Below are 26436 nucleotides of genomic sequence, written 5' to 3'. Positions count from 1 at the left end.
GTTTCTCTACCCAATCAGACATGTTACACACCATTGCATGTGGCCTGTCACTATGGAAACATTAAGATGGTAAACTTTCTGCTTAAGAATCAGGCTAAGGTGAATGCGAAAACAAAGGTAAGTTTGTACACAACTGCAATCATCTATTTTTAGCTGTAGTATAGTAGTATATATATTAGGGCTGTCACGCGATTAAAATTTTTAATTGAGATTAATCGTGATTAAAGAACAAAATTAATCGCGATTAATCTAAATTAATTGCAAACTAATAATTAAGCAAAATTTTTACAGTTATGCACATTTTTATTGCAAGAACATGTTTACCAATAAAAACATTCATAAAATATGATAAAATTATTAAATTTTAGAAAGCACATTATCTGACAAAAATGAGGATCTTTTCCTGTTGCACCAACCATACCCCCCCCCCCCCCCCCCACACACACACACACACGCCCCTGTGCATCTCGTATAACATCATGTAGACCCACATCGTTAACTGTGTTAAAGCGTTTATACCAGTGGTGTCCAAACTTTTTTCGAGGAGGGCCAGATTTGATAATGTGAAAGTGCCTGAGAGCCAGCTGTCCCTGATGACATTATTTTAAACAATAAAATATGCATGGCTACCTTTGGAGTATTTCCTGGCATACAGAACCATAAGACAAAAGAGAAAAAAGAAATTCATATTAAACAATACTTGACATTTTGCTTTAGTTTTCTGGCTAACTCAGAAATCATGCTTTTCAAAATATTTTGATCTAATAAAGCATCAAAACACAGATATGATTATTTCATAGATCTATTAAGAAAACCCTTTAATACTACGTTGTGCAGAAACATGACTGGGAAATACTGTTCTACATTACCATTTAAACACCTAGAAATACCTAAAACAGTCAAGTTACCAGACATTATATATAAGTTATTTACTGTAGCTATAAAAAAAGTGTTAATTAATACAGTCCATGTAAACGCTTAGTCCATATAAATATCAGATACAAATGTGTTTTTAAAAAACTACAAACATCACAAATCTAAATCATGTATATAACCATGTGATTGAATAAGAGGCGGAGATACGCGGTGAGGAGCCAATGGAGATACTCGTTACAAAGAAGATTGCGTGATTTCATTCTTTTCAGCAACACGTAAAAAAAGTGAAAACCGCTAAAAGTAGTTTTTCTTCGGACAGCGACGATAATTAATTACTTTTTCTGTTTGAACAATTCAAGACGGAAGATGCGGGTTGTATAAAACCCGATCGCGGACCTGCCTGCTTTATACAGTCCATTGTGATCTAACAGCAGTGTTTGTAAAGTTCCGTGTACAGGTTATGCGCTTTACATCCTAATTCATCTGAAATACAGTTAATTACCACAGAGACACATATTTACGTGGCACAAACAGCCAAAAAAAAAAAGTTAGATAAAATTTTTTAATCTCGATTAATTTTTTTAATCGCGATTAAAATTTTAACGCGTTAATCGCGTTAATTAACGCATTAAACGACAGCCCAAATATATATTCTGACATTTTTGCTGCGCATTCTCTTTTTCAACAGAGTGGGTACACACCTCTTCACCAAGCGGCACAGCAAGGTCATACTCATATTATTAATATGCTTCTTCACCATGGTGCATCAGCCAATGCTCTAACAGTGGTAAGGCATCCTTGATTACTGTTCCCAGTTCAGCACTTTAGAAGCCTCACTTATAATCAATTATATTCTTAAAATTTGAAAAATAAAAGTAGTATGTCTATGCAAATGTATTTTTCTGTGAATATGATATATTTCAGAATGGGAATACTGCTCTCTCTATTGCACGCCGTCTTGGTTATATTTCTGTAGTTGACATGCTAAGAGGGGTCTCTGATGAAAACATGACTGCTAAGGTAACACATATCCATACATACACTTCATAATTGCATGCTTACATCATACACACAGACATCAGAAATTAAAGTAAGAGGTACAACAAGCACGTCTAACTGAAAACAGTAATGACATTTCATTGGTTGCTTTGATTAAGGCTTACAAATGTATTGATTGGCAGTTTTTTCCTTAAAATTGGCTGACTGATTTAAATTGAGAACTAAGCTGCGGATATCACACTTACATTCACACACACACACACACACACACACACACACACTACAGCATGAAAGCGCAGAAGTTCTGCTGATATCTAACACCCTCAGTGAGCATGTGCATGTTACTCTGGCATTAAATAAAACGATGTAGGCCTACCCTGCCCACATATTACCCCCGTTCTAAAAAAAGAACAAATAAATTATTAGTACATGCATCTAGACTTCTCTCTTTAGCTCATGCCACTGGTGTTCTATAGGGTTTAAGACAGAACTGGGAAGTCCATGTCAAAAACTTGATTGTGTGGTCAGTGAACCATTTATGTGTTCTCTGGTTCGTTGTACTGCTGAAAGATCCAACCATAACCCATTTTAAGTTTCCTGGCTAAGGCAGTGAGGTTTTGATTGAATGTTTTCTAGTACTTGACTGAGTCCCTGATACCTTGTATCTAAACACATTGTCCCGGAACTTTCAAATGAAAACCGCCACACAACCATCACAGACCCACTACCATGCTTTAACAGTGGGGATAATGTACATTTTAGAATAACTAACTTGTGCTTGCAACAGGTTCAAGGCCAAGCAACTTCCATTTCCAAATCATTAGATCTTAGACATTGTTTTATATTCTTGCCATGGTGTCAATGTCAAATGTATTTGTATAGTGCTTTTTACTGGATATTGTCTTCAGGCAACTTTGCTTATTCCAGGACCAAGAACCCTGGTTTGTAAAGACTAATCAAAAGCCTGAGTAAATAAGTATGTGCCTTTAATCTGGTCTTGAAGGTTGACAGCAAGTCTGAATCACAAAGATGGGGAGATGATTCCATAGTTGTGGGGCTGTATGTGAGAATGCTCTGATCTATGCCTTGCCACAATTTAATAGCAGGAAAAACAGACAGTTCCTTTGACTTTGACCACTGTACATAAGCGGTCCGCATCCTTTCTGTGTGGAGTTCTCGTGTCCATGTCCAAAGACATGCAGTCAGGTTAATTAGTGATACAGCATTGCCCTAGTTATATGTATGTGAGAGTGTGTTTGCTCTGTAATGGACTGCAACCTGTCCAGGGTGTTTCCTACCTTTCACTCAGTGAATCGGACCCTCCCCAACCTAAATAGGATGAAGCGATAGTAAATGAATAAAATAAATTAAAGATTATTAAATGAGGAAGAGGAACCAGATTGCTGATCCATTTTAGAATAAATATTGGATCAAAAAGGGTTTATTCAGAATAGAGATCTCTCAACATATAAATAATCATTTAACATCCACCATCTACCTTACCAAACGTGCCTGGCTAAAACAAAAACCCAGCACCTCTCTAAGCTCCAACCTCCCTTATATAACCCTGGAGTCAGCTGCAGTGTATTAGCACTACTGACCTCTGAAAGCAGTGGGATGTGTAGTTCATTTGGGACTACAATGCGATGATTCAGGCTTCCTGTTGTGGGAGGAGGCAGTCAAGGGCAGTCAAACCGGTAAACTAGTTTAGCTAAAAATCTTAGTGTTGTGCAAGTGTGCAATTATGACATGAAAAAGAGCACAGTTATTGCAATTTCTGAAGTGATAACTGCATGGTAACTGGAACCAATCTATTTCTTTTTAACTGCAAATGTATGAAGGGACTAGTAAAATCCTTCCCAGCCTAGGGCAAGAATCATAATCAGAAAAAATCTGAGATACCAGGCTCACCACTGGAAAGACTAGAATGGCTGAAACTAAGACTTGAACTAAGGCGTGCCCATAATGACAACATTTAGCAAAAAACTAAGACACACTGAAGATATACATACAAACTAAACAGGGTGGGCAAATGAAGACAAAACAAGACAAACTGACATGTAAAACATTGCTATGGAAAGTGTGATGTCAAGAAAAGAGACTGAAACGTGACAGGGCCTGGTAGGGATACACATTGTAACATGGGTGTTGGCTGTGCGTTGCAAGTATTTGCCTCCAGTGTAGCATCCTTTATTAAGTGTGGATTGTACCAATTCATGTTAATTGCATCTAAATGACCTACTGAATGGATTTGTGTGTGAGCTACCCAGACCTGTTACTAGCCCCAGCCAGTTCTCCAAATCCATTGCTGTCCCCTCCTGGTCCTCCTGACCTGCTCTCTGATCTGCTGCTAAATCATCTTGTAACCGCCCTGAGCAGCAAAGCATTTGTTCCTCAGGGTCCATGACCTCCCCATTTGATTCTGTTGGTGTTCTTCTGCAGCCACGAGTTGTGGAAGGGAGGGTTGGGGGGCCAAACTGATATGCATAATAATATGTATTATGAGCAAAGAAGTAAAAAGAGATAATGTTTCCAAATTACTTGTCCCAGGTGCCCTTTATAAAATAGCCCAGAGTAAACCCTTGTTAATTATCATATTGCACTCTTAGGCTCAAAATACAGTATATCTTGACACTAACAAATTGCTAAAAGTCCATGTTATGCTGTTAAGTTAATTTGTATTATTTTCTTCTCTCCTTAATAGCCACCGGTCACAGAGAAACACAAGCTAAATGTTCCAGAAACCATCAATGAGTTTCTTGACATGTCAGATGATGAGGGTAAGATTCTTCTAGTGCTTTTTCAACTCCTGGTTCTGTAAATGTAACTTGCTTTAGCCAATTTAATCTTAAATGTGACCGTAAAATGTTGTTAAAATGTTTTCAGAAAACAGAAATTATTTAAAAGCATTATTAACCACTTTATCCTGGTCAAGGTCACGGTGGGTCTGGTTTCACTGGAAAACACTGGGCATTAATACCCTGGACAGAGTGGCAATCCAAAGCAGGGCTATGGCCATCACTCTTCCTTAAGATATCCAGGCATATCTGAGTAGACACCCAGCTGGCCAATAGCTCTGCTGAGATTCAAATTTGGATCTCAACAGGGATAGGCTACCATAAGAGACCACTGCGCCACCTAAGTAACCAGTTTTAAAGCATATTTCATTTTTTTAAATTTTTTTTTTTTTAAAGTACTTTACAAAATGCTTAAAAATAAAAAATCACTGTTAAAACCACTTCTAAATAGTTAATCCTACCAAACACAAAATACAGTTTTAAAATCATAATTGTATTTGTTTATCATACAAAAATACGAACTGGCCCTCTATAAAAAAATAAATAGCGCTTCCTAACTGTTTGTTACCTAAATACTTTTAATAATTAGTGATCAGTATTTTAAATCACTCTGGAGGTATTTTGGTCCACTTCTCTTTGGAAAATTGCTTTAATTCAGCCACGCTAAAGAGCTTACAGACATGAAACGTATTATAGGTCCTGTCTTAGCATCCAATGTGGATCAAGTCAGGACTTTCTCTTTCACAAATTTCTTCAAATTTCCTTCAAAACAAAAATCATTAAGTTTATATCCAGAGGTGGTAGGTAACTACTTCCTTACTGTACTTTTTTGTTGTATTTGTACTTCACTTGATTAATACTGTAACTTAAAACTTTTTTTACTTTTACTTACTACATTTTAAAAGAAAAATCTGTATATTTCACTGTACTTTTACTACATTTACAGGTTTGTTACTTTAACTTACTTTTATTAATCTAATGACGTGCATATTAAAATCTTACTGGATGTGAAACGGGAGGGGAACAGGAAGTGAAGTAAACCTGTGACTGGCTGCTTTCATGGCTTACAGGCCCCAGCTGTGATCAGGGGGAAAGGAAAACAGCCATACAGATGAAACTATGGAATCCATGTACAGTCAATGGAAGTGCATCAGAAAAAACTCCATTGTCTTTCTTAAAAAATTATTTAATGTAGCTGGATCAACAAATACATTTTGGTGAATGCAATGCATTGTGTGTCTCCCAAAGAAACTCATGGCATTTAATACTTTTTGATTGGCCCTCAAGTTACTGTCCACTCTTTTAGACCAGGCTATGGTCTGTTAAATTATTTGTTATATATAATTACATAATTATCTGAGGCCTACGACATCACTTTGGGGGGAGAACATCAGTGGGAATTGACAAAAATGTACAACAAATCGTAAAATAAATAAACAGAAACCCAGAATCCATTGCAAAATCCCACCCAACATTACATTATTCCCTTATGAAAACAACAAAAGCTAAACATAACCCTGACTATAACAACAATGAAACATGAAAGGACTTTTCTGAACTTTCTAAAAGGCACCAAATACCAAAAAATTGAGTTAGAAAGGCTTTCTAAAGAAATACCTTTACTTTTTTAACTTTGACCCTACTTCTACTTTTTTTACAATTAGTAGCATGTACTTTTATATTTCTACTTGAGTAAAATATATATTTTTTTATCAGTACTTTTGCTTAAGTAAAGAATTTGCATACTTCTGCCACCTCTGTATATATCAAACATTTAAAGACAAATATGGCATCTTGCTTACCAAATAAGATTCATCATAATAAAAACCTGTGGGGGTTACATTGTACAAGTTTTTTACAGCTGCAATATCAACATTTTATGCCCCATATCTTAGAGCCCCTTTTCAGCCCCTTCTCACCCTATAAACAATATTCACTTCATATCATAGTTTAAGGTACTGCACAGTTGAATTTTAGCAATTGTATTAGTCTATTTCTTTTTTTTCTTATTTCTGCTGTTTCATTTAAGCTTTTACTACATTCTTAGGAAAAATAAGGTCAGTATAAATAAAAACCCAAAGCTTAAGCTGTTATAGCAGTCAATGGCCGGTTACAGGAGCAGATACATGTAACAATAGATTATCTGTCACAACAATTAGGATTCAGATTTGGCAGGAATCTGCCCTGCCCTGCCCTGGTAGGAAAAGATAAATTAAATGGCCTGAGACAGAACTGAATATATTGCTGTAAAGCATCAAAAACGAAATGCTGTACAACATGAGCTAACCGGCAGCTTGGCAGAAAAGGACATGAAAAAGGGCTTAAAGCCGAGAAGGTGGAAAGTTAAACACGATCGTAAGAACCTGATCAGTTTGCAAGAAAAATAACAAACTTTCTGAATCTGAGAGGTGAATACACTACAAGAAACTGTGGTTGAGAATCACACAAGCTAGCTACTCAGTCCACCAATGTGTCATCACACAATGACAGTTCGATGCTTCTCCTCAACAAACAAATTTAGAAGTTGATGCCTGCAACACACTCAAACAAAAAAGTTCAGAGGCATGTTTATCACTTTGTTACATTGTTCCACTGTAAATGTCCAATGTATGACTTTATCTTTGCATCACACAGTTTCAAGTTGCATTTTTGATAACCATATGACAGATTCTTTTAATTGTATTTTACAAAATAATTATCGTAGTTGTGAAAGTGGAAATGTTAATTTTACTTGTTTGATGTTACATTCAACAGTCCAGGGCCTAACTTGATGAAGTATATTGTGCTTCATAATGTTCCACATGTTTTCGATGGCAGACATATCTGGACTACATTGCAGTTTAGCACCTGCTCTCTTCTACTACAGAGAAAGGATGTTGTAACATGCAGAATGTGGCTTGGCATTGTTTTGCTGAAATTAGCAGGGATGTCCTTGAAACAGATGTTGTCTAAATGGACATACAGTATATGTGTATGTACCCCCTAACATATGTATAGAATACCATTACATGCTTTTTTTTTTTTTTACTTTGCATTGCTATTAGTTGAGATTACTTTTTTTGGCTTAGAAACATGGTGTCCATAATTTCCCAAAACAATTTAAAAGGTGGGCTCGTCAGTTCATGAGCTTGAGTTCAGATAAATTGATGGCATTTCTGTTTGCATGCATGAAATCATACATTATTTTGTTTAAATGTATTTATGATTGGGCGGTTACCATTCAGCAAATTTGCATGCAGCGACACCTGCTGTCTAGTGACAGTGACTGAACGAGTGAAAAATTTCAAAAGTGAGAGCATGTTTATGCCATGTTCGTGACACACTACCAGTTTTAAAGGGGACTGTTTATATAATAAATAAACGAAAAAAAATAATGAACTAAATGTATCACTTGAAATTATGCAGAGATTTACAGTGTTATGTAGGGCTGAAACACTGGAGGGCTTTTACTCTAGTTTTTCTGAAGCAGTTGTGAAGCTCACGTTTTCCTTTCAATAGGGATGTCTGTTAATAAGCATACTTAACTAAGGACTTTAAAAGCATAACGGAATTGATTTATTTTTAGACACATTACAATGACTGTACTTGTTTTGTGTGAGTTCCTCTGCGTTTGTTCAGAGAGTTTATACGTTGTCGGACTGCAGTGTTGTGTAGAACGCGCTCAGGCTGAACTGCACTACAAACACATGACTGGAACAGATCTGTGCGAAATACGGTCTGTTTATGTTGACTGCATGTGTTATAAAAGCTATGCAAGTGTTCCTAGCCATATCAATCCGTAATGTAATTCATGGATTACATGTGTATTGTGGTAGCATATACCTTGCAGTAAAGCAGGAGAAATCGGAGAGAAACGGGGAGGGGAGTGCGGCAGAGAGAGAGAGAGAGAGAGAGAGAGAGAGAGAGAGTGGCGGGGGTGGGCTGCTGTGGTGCATTAGACATTTCTGTAATGTTTTCATTGCGGGTGTAGGGCATAGCTCAATCTAACTAAATATTTCACTAACTTAAACACATGTCATGTACAGCTAGCACGGAGTGTCAATGAAAACAGTCAATCTAAAAACAATTTTTTTAAAATGACTGGAAATGACTTTATTACTACGTACAGCAACCCCGACTTTGCGTAATAGAGTAGCGCTAACCAAGCTGTTCTTAGGAGAAATATCGAATGTTCCTGGGCTGTATTAAATGTCACCGATAAATAACCTAGTGACTACGAACGGAACGCCGGTATGACCCGAATTGCGCAGGTGTGAGTTGATGTTAATGCCGGTTTGGCTATCGCTTTACTCGAGTCTGGTTCCTCAGGTGAAGATGCGATGACCGGAGAGACGGAGAAATATCTGCGGCCACAGGACCTGAAGGAGCTTGGGGACGACTCGCTGCCGCAGGAGGGCTACATGGGCTTCAGCATAGGAGCGCGATCGGCCAGGTAATAACTGCTCTTCTCACCTCTCGCTTATTTCTTACCTGTCCTTTCTTTCTTTTTTTATATCGACTTAACTTGTGTTTATTTACTGTTTCTTTCCACCAGCTACCCCGTTTAAAATGATTTAATACTGATCTCGGCATTTAAGACTGAAGATTTGGGAGGGGGTTGGGTAAATATTGTTTAAGAATGATGTTGGGAGTTGCACAATAATTATGAACAGAAATATAAAAAGGTATAGATGAACCATAAATATCTAGGACTTACAGTTTTTTTTTTTAAACTTCATTTCATTTTCTACAATTATTTTATCTGGATCAGGGTCACAGTGGGTCCAGTTCCACTTGAAAACACTGGATGCAAGGCAGGAATACCTTGGACCCCTCCCAGACATAGCCCATCATGTTTGTATAGATGCCCGGCCGGCTATTAACCCTGGGTTTGAATCTCAAAAGCCATGTGCTAGCATAATAGATTTCTGTGCCACTCAAGCGCCATAAGTAACAATAAAACAAACAATTTAAGTCACACTTACATTTACAGAATGATCTGAAAACTGCAAGCCTAAACATTTGGCAGTAATTGAGATGGGAAAACAGAGTATACATTTTTAATAGCATACAGTTGAAGTCACAAATTTACATACACCTTGGCCACTTTCTTCTAAACTTAGTTTTTCACCTTTCATAATTCTCTTTTAGGTCAGTTAAAATCACTACCATATTTAAGATTTAAGAATGTGTAATGTAAAAATAATACAAGAGACATTTTTATCACATGTGGTTAGTATTTTTGATGCTATTGCCTTTAATTTGTTTACATTTTGGGTAGCATTCCATAAGTTACAGTAATTTTGTCCACACACTTTTTCAGTTCTGCCCCTAAATTTTCTTTGGGATTAAGGTCTAGCCTTTTCCTTGGCCTCTTCATTATCTTCACTTTGTTGGCCTTAAACCATTTTGCCACAAATTTGGAAGTATACTTGGGTCATTGTCCATTTGGAAGACCAATTTACACTCAAGCATCCTGGCTGATATTTTAAGGTGTTGCTTTAATATCTATCTACATAATTTTCCTTTCTCATAATGCCATCTATTATGTGAAGTGCACCAGTCAGCAAAGCACAACCCACAACATGATGCTGCCATGGTGCTTCACGGTTGGTTAGTAGATAGTGTTCTTTGGCTTGCAAGCCTCCCCTTTTTTTTTCATACATAACGATGGTTGTTATGGCCAAACAGTAAAAAATGTTTCATCAGACTCTTTGTCCGAAAAGTAAGATATTTGTACCCATGTTCAGTTGCAAACTGTAACCTGGCTTTTTATGATGGTTTTGGAGCAGTGGCTTCTTCTTCGCTGAGTAGCCTTTCAGGTCATGGGATATAGCACACATTTAATTTTTTACATAGATACTTTTGTACCTGTTTTCTCAAGCATCTTAACAAGGTCATTTGCTGTTGTTCCTGGATTGATTTTTATTTTTTCCCAAAGTACGTTAATCATAGGAGAAAAAATTTCTTCTTTCTGAATGGTATGATGGTTGTATAGTCCCATGGTGCATATTATTATTTGAACAGATAAATGTGGTACCTTCAGGCAATTGGAAATTGTTCCCAAGGATGTACCAAATTTTGGAGGTCCACAATTCTTTTTCTGATGTCTTGGCTATTTCTTTTGATTTTCCCATGATGTCAAGCAAAGAGGCCAGTAGGCCTTGAAGGCAGGCCTTAAAATACTGCCACAAATACACTCCAATTAACTCAAATAATGTCAATTAGCCAGACAGTTTCCAAAGCCATGATATAGTTTTCTGGAAATTTACAAGCTAGTTATAGGCACAGTGTATGTAAACATATGGTAGACTAGAAGTTTGATATAGCTGTTTTTATGCTGTTTTTAAACATTTGTTGGGAAAATTGCTTCGTCATGTACAAAGTACATTTCATAAACAACTTGCTATAACTTTGGTTTGTTGATATGGAACCTGTGGAGGAAATACATTTAAATAAAAATATATATTTTATAGTTTATAGTTTTAATGATCCTTAGTGTATAATGTTATGACTTCAACTGTACAATTCTTTAGGATATTAGTGTAATTACATTTTGCAGTACAGAGTCTGTAGTAGGGCTGGGCGATATATCGAGTTTTAAAGATATATCGATATATTTTCATACGCGATATAAGATAAGACAATATCGCTTATATCGATATAGATGTTGCGTTCCAGTTAGATCCGACAGGTTCGGAGTTTTATATCGGGCGCAGAACGCTGAGACGAGCGAGCGAGCGCAGCTACTATGGGGAGCGAGATGCGGGTTTTACCCCGAAAAAATAATGAAAAAACACACAAGAAAAGCAAAAGAGAACTTAATATTTTCACAATGATTGGGAGGAAAAGTGTGTGTTTCATTCGCGGGACGACGACAGAGAGCGGCACAATGTGGAGAGAGGCTTCAGTACGTGTCACAGAAACGTCTATTTAAATCATAGCTTTAAAAAAAAATCTTACTTAACTGATCATTTGTACAAACATGGGACAGAGTTCATGATTTGTTCTAAAACTAAAGTAGTGATCAGTACAAACGGGATCAGAACAAACGGGACATTATTTGAAGATGGGACTGTTAATGATTTCCTAAAAAAATGCTACAGAAGTCATAATTTGTAAAAATAAATAAATAAATAAATAAATTTAAAAAAATGTGATTTTGATCAAAATGCTACAAATGTGCTCATTCATACAAAACCGTCAGGAACAATATTTACAAAAATATCAGAGATATGATCGCTCTGACTTACTTTACATATTTTACATGTTTAAATATGTTTCCTGCCATGGTAAATCATTGTTAATAATTATTGCAAGAAATAATTAACATGTGATCAGACAGTCTCTTCACATATATGAAAATTTATTATTATTATTAATTATAGTATTATCATTAAAGGTGAACCATGCAACCTTATGTTATTCAGGAAGTTTGTATCCTACAAGTAGCCCTTTGGCTTACTCAGTACCCTTAAAGTAGCCCTCTGTTTCAAAAAGGTTGGTGACCCCTGATTTAATGCCAATAGTTTATTTTTGAGGAATTTCTCATGTTTATCTACAGCTGAATGTTAATAAAAGTGCCTGTATAACATTTGGAACATGTAGCTTTGTCTCAGAAGCGTCTTTTTGTTATTACCGTATGGGATGAAAAAATATCGAGATATATATCGTATATCGCCATTCAGCTAAAAAATATCGAGATATTATTTTTGATCCATATCGCCCAGCCCTAGTCTGTAGTATTGTTACTTTTTAAATTAATTGCTGGCAAAAGCACATATTAAAATTAATTAAGCCTTATTCTGTAACATAACAGTTCTAACAAAAACATAGTTTACAAATTAATGTATGTATTTCGGTGCACATGCTGTTTACATGTACAAGTGTAAATGACTATTTTCCTAAACGACAATTAGAAACACCATTAAGCTTTTAATTTACACTAAGAAGCAATTTTAAATTAAAACATCTGTGAGGTTCTTGTAGACAGAAATTAAAAGGACAGGAGCAATTAAGTGGCCAATTATATTTGGGGTCAACATCCCTATAACCCAACTCCAAAACTTGAAGGACATTACTATAAACATTTAAACCTCAACATACACATCTGACATGCTATTCAGATTATAAGCGTACTGATAAATCCATCATTTTTTAATGTACACTATATATTTTTAATTCATCAAGCAATGTATACAGTTTTTTATGATTGCAAAAAAGACATAATGCTGTCTTCCTTTGGATTAGATTGAATTATGTGCATGTAAACACACTGAGTGCTTTATAAATATTGTGTTGTATGCAGTGGCGGCTGCTGGTCTTTCAAAGAGGGGAAGCTCATTGTCGGCTTACATCATAAAATTTGTCAATTTATTTATACATAAATTCTGCCCTCCGTTCCTTTTCAAGAAAATGGCCTGTGATCCTATCGTACCAAGTAGGCGTCTTTTCCAGGAACTTGACCAGTGTCCTCTCAATGGCCAGCAGAGCTAGGCTGCTTAGACGGCATTGGCCCATTGCAATTACTTTTTGCACCAAATCAATCTTAGGTGTTGATCTGCCCTGCTGTTTAATTCTAACTTTCTCCTCGTAAGGAAGACTATCAAATGGCTTTGCCAAAATCAGGTCGACAATATTAGCATTGTCTGCCATCGTGTGCACCTTGCTAGCTGGCTAGTTCATTCCGACCTAACCAACAGTATGAATGATTGATTGAACGAACTAACGAAACGATATTAAACTCGAACAAGGAAATGTTGAAATTATGTTAAACTGAAACAAATACTATGAGTGTGTTTTATTTACACAATGAACAACGGAAATGGTCAAGTAATTTCACCAAGCAAATACCAAGAAATGGGTTGCAGTTTGTCTTTCGACTTCACTCACAAAATCCTGTCAATCAAAACGGGATTCAGCCTTTCGACTGATCCTCCAATCATCTTGCAGAAGCTCCGCGTCCAGACCCGCCCACAGCTCCATTCACCCCCAGAGACACTCAGCGTCCGGGGGCGGGACAAAATCATGGCATTTATCCAATGACCGGCGAGTTTCGAAGCAATGAAAAAAACCGTTCCATGCAGTCCCGTTGAAGTGAATAAACGCTCAGCTTCTACGGGCAAATGCATTGACGCTATGGGACTGTATGAGAAGTTAACAAAATCGAGTCAGTCAGTTTATGATAACTAGCTGATTCTGAACAGACTCGTCCTCGAGATGAACGTGTTCTAACGCATTTGTAGTCAATGAAATGTTAACACAACTGTACATATTTGACCATTTAATTTTTGACATTTTAGGGGAAGCTGAGCTTCCCTTGCAGTCTTAGAGAAATCGCCACTGGTTGTATGTACCTGAGTGTTTATTCATATTTAACACCAGATGGTATGTATAAAGGCAATATGAGGTGGTGTTAAGAGAAGAACAAAGGAGCTCTGCTGTAGTTTTCATCACATACATATCAATCAACATTCATCTGCCTAAAGAGTTTTTCATAGCTTGGCTCATTCCATTTGTCTACTTAGTATGTATTTTAGTCTTAAATGAAACAATCTGCAGTGAAAATTGGTGATTGTTTATGGTTAATTGATTATAGTAAATATATAACTAATGAATACATACTTATTTGAGCAGTGAGGAATTTTATTTGAGGGATTGTATTTTATTTATAGCAGCTACCAAGTGCTATGTAAATTAAGAGCAGGGCTAAGCATCTTGGTGTGAATAACAACCATTAGCTGCAGAGAAAGAAGGTGTGCTAAACTTTGGCTTCCTGGTAAAGTTAGACTTTTTGTCATGTTTATGCGTGTGTCAGTACGGGTCAGTACGGAGCTGCAGGTCTTATCATAATTCCATAATAAAATCAACAAACATTTAATTATTTGAATGAAAGAGACAAATATTTTATAAATTCAATTTTTTTTAGTAATTAAGGTTAAGCTTAGCTGGTGTGGACATAAGTCCAGAAAATGTAGTTCAAACCACTGCAAGGCTGCTGTTTTTCATGCTAATTTTATCATCTACAGTCACAAATACCCATGTAAACCTGTCAAAGAGCATCAGATACATGCTTGAGCTCAGTGCCTTTCCACTCAGCAGTGCTTTGCTATTCACTCATCTTTTGTCTTCCCTCGCTTTCTTTTTATGTTTTATCTCTTCAGCCCAAGAATCAGGTAAGTGCTCCAAGTCTCTTATACAGATTCCTCTCCCTCTTTCTTTCTGTCTCTGTCTGTTTGTCTCTTTCTATTTATCTCTCTCTTAACCTTTCTTTTATTTCTCCTTCTATATCACTCAATGTTTTGTCACGTTCTGTTTTTTTTTTTTCTGGGCTCTTGTGATTTCTTCGAGCGTGAATTCTATTGTTGTTCCTTTCTTCTTTCACTACAACTCCCATGATGCACAACTCTTTTATATAGTTTTGTCTGTTTTATAGACATTTTTCCTACTATTTATATAGTTGTACCTAAAAGTTTACATACACTTGTGAAGGGCATGTATGTCATGGCAGCCTTGGAATTTTAATAGCTTCTACAAGAATTGAAACAAATGCTTTTATGCTTCTTGTGTTTTTTTTTTTTAACTTCTATATGTTTACTGATGATCTTTAAAAATACTATATGGCCAAAATATGTGGACACCCCTCCAAATGATTGATTTTAGAATACGATATATAAAATAAACAATGTGCTTCCAAATGTGAGCTCTAAAACAAACATGGTCTCAAGTTAAAAAGCGACCTGCACAAAGTCTAGACCCCAGTCCCATTAAACATCCTTAGGAGGAATTAGAACGTTGATTGTGAGTCAGGTCAAAGTCTTTAAAATTGACCAGTCTGAAAAGGGTTACAAAGTCGTTGCTAAGGCTTTAGGACTTCAAACCAACCATTAGATATAAATGCCAGAGGAATTTCCTGTAATGCATGAGCAGCTTATCCAGGAGGTCAAAAAAGAACTCAGACTAACATCTAAGTAACTGCAGGGTCCACTTGCCTTAGTTAAGGTCAATGTACACGATTCCACAATAAGAAAGACACAAATACAAGAAAAGCACACATGGGAGAGATGGAAGGCACAAACCTCTGCTGACCAAATAGAACACAAATGCTTCTTGCATGCAAATAATTTTTGGGGGATTTTTGAAATAATATTCTGAGGACTGATGTAAAACATTTTGGAAGACATGGATCCCATTACCTTATAGTTCACCTCTAATGGTGTGACAAGACCTTAAACAGGCAGTTTATTGTCAAAAAGTAGGGATGTCCCGATCCGATCTCAAAGATCGGGATCGGGACCGATCAAGGCATTTTTTAATTGATCGGAATCGGCTTTACTAATGCCGATCGTAATCCCGATCTTTTGTTCTACGTCAGCATGTCCGCTGTGTGGAAATAGTTTCCAGTGGAAAGTAAAACAAGTTCAATGTGAGCGTTTCACGAGGCGGAAGGAGCAGAGCTGCGTTCATTACTGTAGAATTTTAGTATTTATGTGGTGTGTGAGTCAAGGATCACTCCGGTTTACAAAGCAACCTAGTGATGCACTCGTTTAATAAAGAAATAAAAACACGGTATATTTCAGAATAGTCGGGAGCAGAACACTTTATTAACTTCTCCTGTTACGTACCGAATAGCGGAGAGCTAGAGTGAATTGCGCTATTTCACGTTCTATGGAAGGCCTAAAGGGTCACAACACACTCACTTAGTGTACAAACGTCCCTTGTCACAATACAAGCACTTTAAGAACTGGCTTTCCTTCATAACAAAAGAGCCTTTCCATTTTACTGTAATGCTTTTAAGTAACTTTTTTCTTATATTCAAGTTAAGCTGCTACACAGATTTCTGTTCATTTTTAGTGTATCACTGCATTAAACAGATTTTTTTTCTTTGAATGTAAAGTTTAAAGTAAACCTGTAATTATCTCACTTATTTTGATTGATTTTGTAAAAATACAAAAACATTAAGCCAATAGCTTGGATGCAGCATTTTTCCCTTCAACACTGCAGAGCTTTTTAGTTGTTAAACATGTACATTGAATTAATTTGAATAACTGTAATGTACTTGAAGTGTGCACTGTGTGAACAGTATTATCCAGTTGTTATCTAGACAATATCTAGAAAATACAAGTATCGGTTTGAGTATCGGTATCGGATCGGGATCCAAATTAATAATCGGGATCGGTATCGGAAACAAAAAAACGTGATCGGGACATCCCTATCAAAAAGCCTCTTTTTATCCCAATTAAAATAATTCTACAAAGAAAATTGGGCCAATATTTCTCCACAGCAATGTAAAAGACTCATCACAAGTTACTGAAAATGTTTGTAGTTGTTACTGTAAACTTTCCTATTATAGTGCTTATGTCTCAGCCTTGTTGGTACAGTTAAATTAGCACTATTTTAATGGGCACAGAAAAGTCACCAGTAGGGCTGTCAATTTTGAAATACCACGGTATAGATCAGCCAACCGCAGGGCATGCCAAGCAACCGCAACACCGCGATGTTCACGTTTTTTCTTTTCTTTTTTTTTTTCTTCTTTTTTTTGTTGCAGGGTCCATCTTGTTTTACGCTTACATTCGGGCGTAATAAATGTTAAATAAGTTCATAATGAACATGAGCTAAGAGCGTCATTTTCCCGCAACCTGTTCGCATCCGTTGCTGCTGAATGTCAGAGTTTGTGTTTTAAAATGGAAACAATGGCAACATTAATTGTAGGCAAGTTTATTAATGATCAAATTGAGTTCACACTCAATAAAATACTTGTAATTTAGACTATATTCAAACAGCCTTGGCGTACTACAGCATTTAATGACGGTTAATATGGCATTGCAGCCTGCAAATATTCTCTTGCTGGCTTGCTGGAATGATTTAAATGTATTTTTTGTTGAATAAAAATGTATTGAAACGAATAATAACTTGAAATGTAGTATATATTGTAATGTTAGTTATACCTACTAAATAGATGATTAATAGTGGCGCGACAGCCAGGCTAGATTTCCTCTGCTCGCTAAAGTCGCATGCAGGTACAGTACACATGTATTAGTGTAACGAGCACCATCAGAAGAGAGTTTTAGTGCCGTCGGGAACATCGCTACCTCAATCAGATCATCTCTGAAACCACATCAGGTGAACATGTTGGTTTTTCTAGTGCGCATGATAATGCAGGTCTAAGGTCTTACAGACTTTATTCTTTATTCTATTTTTTTTATCATATTTTGATTAGATGTGCATTTAAAATATTTAGCCTAAACACTTTTTTTCGTTTCACAGTGTATATCTAGCCTAGGCTAGAAGCTAAATTTAAACCTTTTTTTAATAGAGACAAGACACGCATCTTAGCTCTGTTCTGTATTTAACAATAAACACGCATTTGATTTGTCTTAAAGCTGTCTCATCTTTGTCATTATAAAGCAATAATATACTGAATCGTAGCCTAACAATAAAGCTTGTTTATATAGCTCTAAAATCCAGATAAATTAAGTAATTAAAAAAAAAAAAAAAAAAAAAAAAAAAAAAAATTGGCGATATTACCGCATACCGCGGTGTTGAGCCACGCTGAATACCGCAAGGGGAAATTCTTTCACTGCGACAGCCCTAGTCACCAGCCACTATAATTCAGACACTCAAACTGCTGGATGTCATGAATGGCTTCACACAGGTAGTTGGAATCAAGTGCAAGTTTATTAGAACGCAAACTTGGGTAAAAATACAAACACCAGTCCAGCAAAATACAAAGTCCAAGAAATACCAGAAGCGAACAAAGCCAAAACACAAATCCAGTAATCGTAGTCGTAGTTTGAAATAAGTCCAAAAAACACAGAGATCAAAACAAGAGATAATACCTCATAGAATTGCAGAGGATATCGTACAAGACTTCGCAACGTTTTACCTGTACACAGGGTTTATATACTCTAAAAATGGCTGTGATTACAGACAGGTGAGCACCGAAAAACAAGTCAGGGGACAGCGACCTCTGGAGACGTGGCGGTGAATTTATTTTATATCCTTATTTGCAGTTGGTGTGGCTAAAACATAAATAAATAGGTGTTCATATATCTTTGGCCATATTTACCTTTATATTCATGGCATTTAAGTCATTTAAAGTCACTTTTACATCTGTGACCGAATACAATCCAAGCAATTGAGGGTCAATGGCCTTGCACAAGGGGCAATGGAAACCTGGCCGTGTTTGGGCTTGGATCAGCAACCTTCCAATCAATATTCTAGTGTTTTAGCCACTGGGCTACTACTGCTCCTGCCATATATTGTACATGGACCCTTACAAGTATTTGTAAAGTGTTAACTTTAACTGTAGCTAGTGCTAGACTATGGAACATTGCAACCACATGCAGTACAACTCCAAACACTGTGCTGAGATCTGCAGTTTAATAGAATTCAATATTCAAATTTAATGTTTTGGACTTTTTCTACCAAATGTCATTGCTTTAAGCCATCAACTAAACAAATAAGACAAAATTCAGAAGAAACAGAATTAACGAGTTAAGTCCAGTGTGTTTTGCTGTAACACATTTAGCATGACTCCACGATAATTTCTTAAAGTGTCTCTTCAGGGTGGGGAGTTGGAGATGAGAGTAAGAGGGAGATTTACTGTCTTCTCGATATACTATTGGCTGAAAATAGCCTTTTTGTAGTGTTGATCTGTAGTGGTTTGTGGTTAAGTTGGCATGGGCTGTTTTGTTCCTTTTTGTTGTTTTTTGTGTCATGTTATTCTTTAATCATGCTATGTAACTTCCAGGGACAAAATCATTAGTAAGTTCATCACCTGGCCCTTTTGCTAGTCGTTTGTCATTATAATTAAATTATAATATTTACATATTAGTTGTAGTACTACAGAACTTTCTGTACAGGTATGTTGTAATTAATTTCTTGGTCATGCTTTAGTATCTATAGGATACATGAATCTGTTCTAAAGTGACTCAAATCATCGCCAAAAATCGGTCTATAAACAAAACCAGAAGTACCTTTAAAACAGTTTGTGCAGTTTTTATTAGTATTCATTTACTTATATATATATATATATATATATATATATATATATATATATATATATATATATATATATATAGACATATAGACATATATAGACATCCAATTCCATACCTATTAGCGTAACAATGAACACCATTAATTAATTATGTAACCCCACCAACTGGCACACCTTATGCATAACAAGGACAGGATTCGGTTCCAAAAAGGGATGTCACGCCACCTCTGGGGAAATCCCAGATGCATATACATATGTACGTATGTACTGTATATATATGCATGTATATACAGTATGTATATATGTGTGTGTGTGTGTGTGTGTGTATATATATATATATATATATATATATATATATATATATATATATATATATACAGTACAGGCCAAAAGTTTGGACACACCTTCTCATTCCTGTGGTTTTTCTTAATTTTTTTTTAAATTTTCTACATTGTAGATTAATACTAAAGACGTCCAAACTATGAAGGAACACATATGGAATTATGTAGTAAACAAAAAAGTGTTAAACAAACCAGAATATGTTTTATATTTTAGATTCTTTAAAGTAGCCATCTTTTGCTTTAATGACAGATTTGCACACTCTTTGAAATTTTCTCAACCAGCTTTATTAGGTTTCCACCTGGAATGGTTTTCAATGAATGTTTGTGCCTTGTCTAGAGTGAATTTTTGGAATTTGTTGCTTTTTTAATGTGTTTGAGACCATCAGTTGGGTTGTGCAGAGGTAGAGTTGGTAAAATATAAAACATATTCTGTTTTGTTTAACACTTTTTGGTTCACTACATAATTCTTCATAGTTTGTATGTCTTCAGTATTAATCTATAATGTAGAAAATAAAAATAATCAAGAAAAAACATTGAAGAGAAGGTGTGTCCAAACTTTTGGCTGGTGTGTGCAAACTTTTGGCCTGTACTGTATATACACAGTGTATCACAAAAGTGAGTACACCCCTCACATTTCTGCAAATATTTCATTATATCTTTTCATGGGACAACACTATAGACATGAAACTTGGATATAACTTAGAGTAGTCAGTGTACAACTTGTATAGCAGTGTAGATTTACTGTCTTCTGAAAATAACTCAACACACAGCCATTAATGTCTAAATAGCTGGCAACATAAGTGAGTACACCCCACAGTGAACATGTCCAAATTGTGCCCAAATGTGTCGTTGTCCCTCCCTGGGGTCAAGTGTGAAGGTCCCAGGTGTAAATGGGGAGCAGCGCTGTTAAATTTGGTGTTTTGGGTACAATTCTCTCATACTGGCCACTGGATATTCAACATGGCACCTCATGGCAAAGAACTCTCTGAGGATGTGAGAAATAGAATTGTTGCTCTCCACAAAGATGGCCTGGGCTATAAGAAGATTGCTAACACCCTGAAACTGAGCTACAGCATGGTGGCCAAGGTCATACAGCGGTTTTCCAGGACAGGTTCCACTCGGAACAGGCTTCGACAGGGTCGACCAAAGAAGTTGAGTCCACGTGTTCGGCGTCATATCCAGAGGTTGGCTTTAAAAAATAGACACATGAGTGCTGCCAGCATTGCTGCAGAGGTTGAAGACGTGGGAGGTCAGCCTGTCAGTGCTCAGACCATACGCCGCTCACTGCATCAACTCGGTCTGCATGGTCGTCATCCCAGAAGGAAGCTGACGCACAAGAAAGCCAGCAAACAGTTTGCTGAAGACAAGCAGTCCAAGAACATGGATTACTGGAATGCCCTGTGGTCTGACGAGACCAAGATAAACTTGTTTGGCTCAGATGGTGTCCAGCATGTGTGGCGGCGCCCTGGTGAGAAGTACCAAGACAACTGTATCTTGCCTACAGTCAAGCATGGTGGTGGTAGCATCATGGTCTTGGGCTGCATGAGTGTTGCTGGCACTGGGGAGCTGCAGTTCATTGAGGGAAACATGAATTCCAACATGTACTGTGACATTCTGAAACAGAGCATGATCCCCTCCCTTCGAAAACTGGGCCTCATGGCAGTTTTCCAACAGGATAACGACCCCAAACACAACCTCCAAGATGACAACTGCCTTGCTGAGGAAGCTGAAGGTAAAGGTGATGGACTAAACCCAATTGAGCACCTGTGGCGCATCCTCAAGTGGAAGGTGGAGGAGTTCAAGGTGTCTAACATCCACCAGCTCCGTGATGTCATCATGGAGGAGTGGAAGAGGATTCCAGTAGCAACCTGTGCAGCTCTGGTGAATTCCATGCCCAGGAGGGTTAAGGCAGTGCTGGATAATAATGGTGGTCACACAAAATATTGACACTTTGGGCACAATTTGGACATGTTCACTGTGGGGTGTACTCACTTATGTTGCCAACCATTTAGACATTAATGGCTGTGTGTTGAGTTATTTTCAGAAGACAGTAAATCTACACTGCTATACAAGCTGTACACTGACTACTCTAAGTTATATCCAAGTTTCATGTCTATAGTGTTGTCCCATGAAAAGATATAATGAAATATTTGCAAAAATGTGAGGGGTGTACTCACCTCCTTGTTTCTATACTCACTATTTTATCAGCTCCACTTACCATATAGAAGCTCTTTGAAGTTCTACAGTTATTGACTGGAGTCCATCTGTTTTTCTACATATCCTGCTTTCACCCTGTTCTACAATGGTCAGGACCCCCACAGGACCACCACAGAGCAGGTATTATTTAGGTGGTGGATATAGAAGATATATCCATCAGCGCTGCTGTGTCTTATCCACCCATACCAGCACAACACACACTTAACACACCACCACCATGTCAGTGTCACTGCAGTGCTGAGAATGACCCACCACCCAAATAATTCCTACTCTGTAGTGGTCCTGGGAGAGTTCTGACCATTGAAGAACAGCATGAAAATCATGCAAAGCATGCAGAGAAACAGATGGACTACAGTTAGTAATTGTAGAACTTCAAAGTGCTTCTCTATGGTAAGTGGAGCTGATAAAATGGACAGTGAGTGTAGAAACAAAGAGGTAGTTTTAATGTTATGATCGGTGTATTCTGTAATGTAAGTTACTTTGGATAAAGGTGTCTGCTAAATGCCAAAAATGTAAATGTAAATAGGGACAGATATGTGGTATAACCTAGTATTTTATGTCACTCTGCTTTAGTTACCAGTGCTCATAACCCAAGTATAAACATTTCTATCCCTGAGCGCATGCTGTGATCCACTGGTGAGAACAAAGGACATGGGTGGTTTTTTTTTGTTTTTTTTTTAAATAGGACAAGTTCAGTGTCTGCCCTGCCAAACTTAGATAGATGCTAAATTTAACAAAGTGAGAACCAAAATAGAGACAGTGGTTACAGGAGGCATATAGGTTACATGCTATTCCTAGTCCATCACGTTGTAATAATATAGTGTATACTGTAGTTCTCTCTATCTCTCTTGCTCTCTCTATCTCTGACACACATTCAATACACATACGTAGTTACTTTTTATAAATTATCTATTATTCTATAAATTATCTAAGGGTGTGATCTGTCAGTCAGGAAAGATGGAGACATGGTTGTGCTGCAGTGTGTTGTTGCAAACACAATAGAGAAACAGCATCATAAAAGGTACCCTTACAGTATGTTACATGTAAAAAAGTGAAGAAATATATTGTTTGCATTTTATGTAAGATTTAAACCTGGGCTGCTCAGTAAAAAAAAGCACACAGACACAAACATGGCATCGCTCTGTAGCTTTAGTGCTGTAAAACTCAGCAGCTTTTAATACTGCTGATTACTGCAGAACACACGCGCATGCACACACAGGCACGCACACACACACACACACACACACACACACACAATCTCTCTGAATATATGTGTAGTGAGGTACCACTATTAGTAAAAGCTCTATAGGTTTAGAAACATTCAACATACTTTATAGCACTGCAGTAATACAACACATGCACAGACACCCATACACATTGTTGTACATCTGAATGTATAACAAGACAGAGGAATATTAAAATTCCTTTAACCTTTTACTTCCTTCATCTCTGCTCTTTTTAAACCCATCTCTTCTGTGGCCTGCTTACCCTTTCAGTCTCTCTGGCATGTAGAAGTATTACTGTTCACCCCTGGAGGTTGCATGCAGTAATATTTGTGTTTTTGTTTTGTTTGTCCCTCCTTGTGTCTTTTTGGTTTCTCTGTGTGTGTATGTGCGTATGTGTTTGTGTGTGCGTATGTAGCTCTCTTACACACCCCAGTATGCGCTCCTTTAGCTCAGAGAGATCCAACACCCTGAACCGAACATCTTTTGTGAAGGACAGCATGATGATCGAGGAGATGTTGGCTCCAAACAAAGACACAGTAAGATAATATCTCTTTTTTACATCTGTATGTTCCTCTTTAGCACGTTTAACACTCCTTTTGTCAATGAGCTGAATTATGTTTGCTGCATGATGATACCTACATTGAATTTAGAAAGTATTTATACCCCTTGACATTTTGCAAACTTGGAAATAATGGAAATAGAAATAATTGCTGTTTTATTTATCAGTCTGCACCTAATCACCCAAACAGGTTTCTAGAGTTTTTGGAAAATGAATTAAAGCTGAAATCTCTTTTTCACAAAATTACTTATTAATCCCAATTAACAACTGCAAGTTTGTGTATATAAGTCTCTACAGCTTCGCTCACCTACATTTAGCAGCGTATCTAATTTTTAATTGCAGATTATATCAGGCCCTAATTGACTGGATGGCAAGCAACTTTGAACTGTTTGCAGTCTTGATGAAGTTTTTTTGTTTCTGATTGCATTCATCTGTCACTTAATTCTTACCGGTCTCTCTGTCCCTGCTGCTAAAAAGCACCTCGACAGTATGATGCCGTCAGCATGTTTTACTATACAGTGTATCACAAAAGTGAGTACACCCCTCACATTTCTGCAAATATTTTATTATATCTTTTCATGGGACAACACTATAGAAATAAAACTTGGATATAACTTAGAGTAGTCAGTGTACAACTTGTATAGCAGTGTAGATTTACTGTCTTCTGAAAATAACTCAACACACAGCCATTAATGTCTAAATGGCTGGCAACATAAGTGAGTACACCCCACAGTGAACATGTCCAAATTGTGCCCAAAGTGTCAATATTTTGTGTGACCACCATTATTATCCAGCACTGCCTTAACCCTCCTGGGCATGGAATTCACCAGAGCTGCACAGGTTGCTACTGGAATCCTCTTCCACTCCTCCATGATGACATCACGGAGCTGGTGGATGTTAGACACCTTGAACTCCTCCACCTTCCACTTGAGGATGCGCCACAGGTGCTCAATTGGGTTTAGTCCATCACCTTTACCTTCAGCTTCCTCAGCAAGGCAGTTGTCATCTTGGAGGTTGTGTTTGGGGTCGTTATCCTGTTGGAAAACTGCCATGAGGCCCAGTTTTCGAAGGGAGGGGATCATGCTCTGTTTCAGAATGTCACAGTACATGTTGGAATTCATGTTTCCCTCAGTGAACTGCAGCTCCCCAGTGCCAGCAACACTCATGCAGCCCAAGACCATGATGCTACCACCACCATGCTTGACTGTAGGCAAGATACAGTTGTCTTGGTACTTCTCACCAGGGCGCCGCCACACATGCTGGACACCATCTGAGCCAAACAAGTTTATCTTTGTCTCGTCAGACCACAGGGCATTCCAGTAATCCATGTTCTTGGACTGCTTGTTTTCAGCAAACTGTTTGCTGGCTTTCTTGTGCGTCAGCTTCCTTCTGGGATGACGACCATGCAGACTGAGTTGATGCAGTGTGCGGTGTATGGTCTGAGCACTGACAGGCTGACCTCCCACATCTTCAACCTCTGCAGCAATGCTGGCAGCACTCATGTGTCTATTTTTTAAAGCCAACCTCTGGATATGACGCCGAACACGTGGACTCAACTTCTTTGGTCGACCCTGGCGAAGCCTGTTCCGAGTGGAACCTGTCCTGGAAAACCGCTGTATGACCTTGGCCACCATGCTGTAGCTCAGTTTCAGGGTGTTAGCAATCTTCTTATAGCCTAGGCCATCTTTGTGGAGAGCAACAATTCTATTTCTCACATCCTCAGAGAGTTCTTTGCCATGAGGTGCCATGTTGAATATCCAGTGGCCAGTATGAGAGAATTGTACCCAAAACACCAAATTTAACAGCCCTGCTCCCCATTTACACTTGGGACCTTGACACATGACACCAGGGAGGGACAACGACACATTTGGGCACAATTTGGACATGTTCACTGTGGGGTGTACTCACTTATGTTGCCAGCTATTTAGACATTAATGGCTGTGTGTTGAGTTATTTTCAGAAGACAGTAAATCTACACTGCTATACAAGCTGTACACTGACTACTCTAAGTTATATCCAAGTTTCATGTCTATAGTGTTGTCCCATGAAAAGATATAATGAAATATTTGCAGAAATGTGAGGGGTGTACTCACTTTTGTGATACACTGTATATTGTTCAGGTGATGTGTAGTACCTGCTTTTTGCCAGACATAGTGCTTGCTGTTCTGTCTAAAGAGTTTACTTTTCATCCCTTCATGCCATTTAGCAAACTTTAACTCAACAGTGGCTTCCATGGCTTGCCACTCTGCCATGAAAGCCTGGTTTATGAAGTGCTGCACTGATGATCTTTGCTCTAAAAGCTGTTTTCATTTTGTCATTGTGGGTGATTAAGTGTGGATTGTGGGGTAAAAATGGCATTTATATCCATTCAGGTGGCTACTTAAATTTTAAGATACTGAATGATTAAAAGCAATAGAAAAGAAAGAAAAAAGTATGCTTT

The 26436-nt window shown here is 37.5% G+C and overlaps 1 protein-coding gene across 9 annotated transcripts in view; it reads left to right on the top strand.

The window, feature by feature from the left end:
* LOC134324909 (ankyrin-3-like) overlaps window positions 1-26436 on the top strand; it is a 136873-nt gene that overhangs the window by 56287 nt on the left and 54150 nt on the right. For 7 of the 9 annotated variants that reach the window (XR_010014235.1, XM_063006827.1, XM_063006831.1 and 4 more), the window contains 7 exons: window positions 19-117; window positions 1565-1663; window positions 1801-1896; window positions 4580-4655; window positions 8982-9105; window positions 14816-14827; window positions 23853-23973. Coding sequence is in view for 8 of the 9 variants with exons in the window: in XM_063006827.1 (XP_062862897.1) it covers window positions 19-117; window positions 1565-1663; window positions 1801-1896; window positions 4580-4655; window positions 8982-9105; window positions 14816-14827; window positions 23853-23973 (627 nt within the window). In the remaining variant the exon portion in view is untranslated. The remainder of the gene's footprint in view (window positions 1-18; window positions 118-1564; window positions 1664-1800; window positions 1897-4579; window positions 4656-8981; window positions 9106-14815; window positions 14828-23852; window positions 23974-26436) is intronic. The other 2 variants (XM_063006826.1, XM_063006824.1) reach the window with 2 other exon arrangements.

This window comes from Trichomycterus rosablanca, chromosome 13 (genome assembly GCF_030014385.1).
Source record: "Trichomycterus rosablanca isolate fTriRos1 chromosome 13, fTriRos1.hap1, whole genome shotgun sequence".
Lineage (NCBI taxonomy): Eukaryota > Metazoa > Chordata > Actinopteri > Siluriformes > Trichomycteridae > Trichomycterus > Trichomycterus rosablanca.
This window is presented reverse-complemented; position numbering and strand designations above follow the sequence as displayed.